At 53.4% G+C, this 3,365-nt stretch overlaps 1 protein-coding gene across 1 annotated transcript in view; it reads right to left on the bottom strand.

The window, feature by feature from the left end:
• Synm (synemin, intermediate filament protein) overlaps window positions 1-163 on the bottom strand; it is a 17,110-nt gene extending 16,947 nt beyond the window's left edge. Inside the window, exon 1 of the mRNA XM_013011890.1 lies at window positions 11-163. Coding sequence (XP_012867344.1) covers window positions 11-154 — 144 coding nt within the window. The 5' untranslated portion in view covers window positions 155-163. The remainder of the gene's footprint in view (window positions 1-10) is intronic.
• Between the last annotated feature and the right edge of the window lie 3,202 nt (window positions 164-3,365).

The raw sequence follows: 3,365 nt of genomic DNA, 5'->3' as shown, positions 1-3,365 counted from the left end.
GCCCTTCCGCCCCGCGCCGGCCGCGCAGCGCCGCCTCCAGCTGCAGGTTTTCCCGCTCCAGTTCGCGCACCCGGCACACGTAGTCGTAGAGCCGGGCGTTGAGCTCCTGCAGCTGGGCCTTCTCAGCCCGGGTCTGCAGCCGCCAGGTCAGCATCTTGCTGGGTGTGCGGGGCTCTGGCCGGCTGATCGGTGTCTGCCCTCCCGCCCTGATCTTGTCCCCTCCGGCCCCGCCGCTCCGGCCCCGCCGCTGCCTCCGAGTCCCGCAGACTGGGACCGTGGCGGGCGAGACCCGGCACTTAGCGGACTGGGTGGGAAGCAGCGGACACAGACTCCAGCCAATCAGAGCGCGGCCCGCGGCCTCCAGCCAATCAGAACGCTGCCCGCGACCTCCGGCCAATCAGAAAGCGGCCCGCGCGGCCACTGCGGTTCGACAGCGCCCCCTGCCAGTCAGACCGCAGGGTCGACGCTGACCCCTTCTTGGGTCGCAGGTACATGGGTGCAGGACGAAGGTGGGATTGTTTTCTGGCTGTGACTCCATCGCCCTGCAAGGCCTCGAGAAGGGACAAGGGCCAGGGCTCTCACGCAGACCCACGGCACCCCAAAAGCGCTATGGTTCATGGATGAAAATGTGAGATATACTGGGACATCATCCATGGCTCTATTATATATATATATATATATATATATGTGTGTGTGTGTGTGTGTGTGTGTGTGTGTGTGTGTGTGTGTATAATATATTTTATACATAATATATTATATCTATGAAAGGCCTGGTGGGAAAGTGCATGAGACTCTTATCTCCAATTAATTAACAAAAAGTCAGAAATAGAACAGTGGCTTCAGTGGTAGAGCTCTAGCTTAGAGTTGAGAAGCTGAGAGTCCGAGGGCCTGAGTTCAAGTCCCACTAATGGGCACCAAAATACAAGCTGTCTGCAGGCGGTAGAGGTTTCTCTCTCGGGTCTGAATCCTCTGACACTCTGTCGTGGCTAAATTGCACCAAGGTGTGGGACAGAGGGCTTGGTCGTGGCCAGGTGCTCGTGGCACCCAGTTCCTGATCGTTAAGCCCAGAGAGGACCCAGCAGTGACATTCCCCAAACCTGCCTGGCCGGGGGGAGGGACAGAGAGGGTACGCAGAGCATCCTTCCGGAGTGCCACTGGACCACAAACCCCTGGACTGAGCCGCACGCGTCAGGTTAATATCTGGAAACCTGCCCGGCTTTGCCTGGCTGGGCAGGCAAAGGTGAGCCAGCTCCTCCCGCATCTGCGGCTCTTCCTAGGAGGATGCTTTGCTCTGATTCATGAGGTTTTCTTTGCTCTGTGCCCTTCGAGGTATTGGATTTTGAACGTCACAACTTCTGCTTGAAATCCTGCCGCAGTGTAGAGCTACCCAGATAGAGAAGAGAGAGCCCACCAGGAAACAGGAGTAGGAAACACAAGTACTGTTTGTTCATTTTCCAAAATCACATCTTACTTAATCCTTGAAAAACTGAGGCTCAAGGAGTTGAGTAATTTGCCTGAGAACGCAGTTTTGCCAGGCACCTGCAATTCAAATCTGCAGTCCTAGCTACTCAGGAGGCTGAGAGCTGAGGATCTGTTAGAAGCCAGCCTGGGCAGAAAAGCCCATGAGACTGATCTCCAACTAACAGGAAAGAAAGAAAGGGAAGGAGGGAGGGAGGGAAGGAAGGAAGGAAAGAGGGAGGGAGGGAAGGAGGAGGGGGAGGGAAGCAGGAATGGAAGAAGGGAGGGAAGGAAGGAGGTAGGAAAGGAAGGGAGGGAGAAAAGGAAGGGAGGGAGGGAAGGGAGAGCTGTAAGTGGAGCAGTAGCTCAAATGGTAGAATGCTAGCCTTGAGCACAAAAGCTAAGAGATAGCACTCAGCTCTGAGTTCAAGCCCTAGGAATGGCATGCACATGCGCAGAGAGACACAGACACACAGAAAACACAGTTCCTAAATTGGGGGATGGAAGTATTGTTAGAGGTTGCAAGCATGGAACAGACTTGATCTCCCAAAGGGAAGGGAGTAAGGGGCTGGATGGAGAGAGAGGGCTATTTATATCAGGAAACAGCAAGAATGGAAAGCAAGGCATCCTTAGCACCCTAGGGTGCTGGCTGAGCCTGGAGGATCCTGGAGCTCTGGAGGGCGGCCCGGGTTGGAAGGAGCTGCAGAAGGTACCCTGGGCTCCATCTCCAGCCAGCGTCTTGTGCTGTGGAAGCCAGACGTTGACCAACCTCCCTGCAGGGGGCGCTGGAGGCTGTGCAGCCTAGCTGTGATGGTTAAATTACCCATCACTGGAAATAGAGGCTCAAAGTAGAAATTAGATACAGAAAACACAAACGTGTTATTTCCTGTACATCTTAAGTTCATGATGGAGTGGTACACTTGCTCCTGGCATCTGGCCAGACAGGAAAAGAAGCCTGTGCCAGTCTAACTTGAAGGATTGAGCTGAGCACAATATGGCGGAGGGTGGGGTGGGGGGCGACTGAGTTTGGCATCCTGGTGTATGACCTTGAAAAGACAGCCTCTCTGATCCTGTTCCCTTATTCAGGTAAAATGGCTCCCTCCCAAGTCGCTGATACAGACTTGGATTACAGGCGTGAGTCTCCAGTCCCTCTCCCCCGCCCCCCTCTTTGGGTTCTTGAACCTCCCAGGCTCAGTTTACTCATCTGTCAAGTGAGGCTAACTCTTCCTAAGACTGCTCCAAGAATAAAAGCAGACAGGAGGGAGAGGGCCTCGGGACACAGCGTCTTTCCTTATACCCTACTTGGTGTGGAAAAGTTGTTTGTACGAACACAGCCTCTCTTTCTCAGAGCCCCCCCTTCAGCCCTCCATGGCTCTTCCGGCTATTTCTAGTGAGCAAGTGCTTGTTTATCACAGCAGGTGTTTAGAGTTGGTTTGGAGGCTGCCTTTTCCGAAGGTGTGAAAATAGCATTTGTCAGATGAAGAAAATGTACTGTAACTTCATCTGCATAACTTCCTTCTCTTCATTAGTAGAGCCATGTCCTGTGCATTTGCATGTGGCCTGGGGAGTAGCCCCCAAGGGGTGATCAAGTGGAGGAGGGAACTTAATTACAGTGTATAGAATTGAGTTCTTCGAGAAGTGATTAGAATTAGATCAGGTCATCAAGGTGACGGTCCTCAGGGTTAAAGACTGGTGACTTGAAGAGGAAAGAGAAAAGGCCAGGCACCGTAGTTCACACCTGTAGTCCCAGTTACTCAGGAGGCAAAGATGGAAGGATTGACGTTTGAGACCAGGGGCTGGGAAGGTGGCTCAGTCAGTGGTAGAGCACTTGCCTTGCATGCATGAGGCCCTGGGTTCGATTCCTCAGCACCACATAAGCAAAAAGAAAAAAGCCAGAAGTGGTGCGA

This window comes from Dipodomys ordii, unplaced genomic scaffold (genome assembly GCF_000151885.1).
Source record: "Dipodomys ordii isolate 6190 unplaced genomic scaffold, Dord_2.0 Scaffold15, whole genome shotgun sequence".
NCBI lineage: Eukaryota > Metazoa > Chordata > Mammalia > Rodentia > Heteromyidae > Dipodomys > Dipodomys ordii.
The sequence above is the reverse complement of the archived record's forward strand: the minus strand, read 5'-3'. Positions and strand labels throughout refer to the sequence as shown.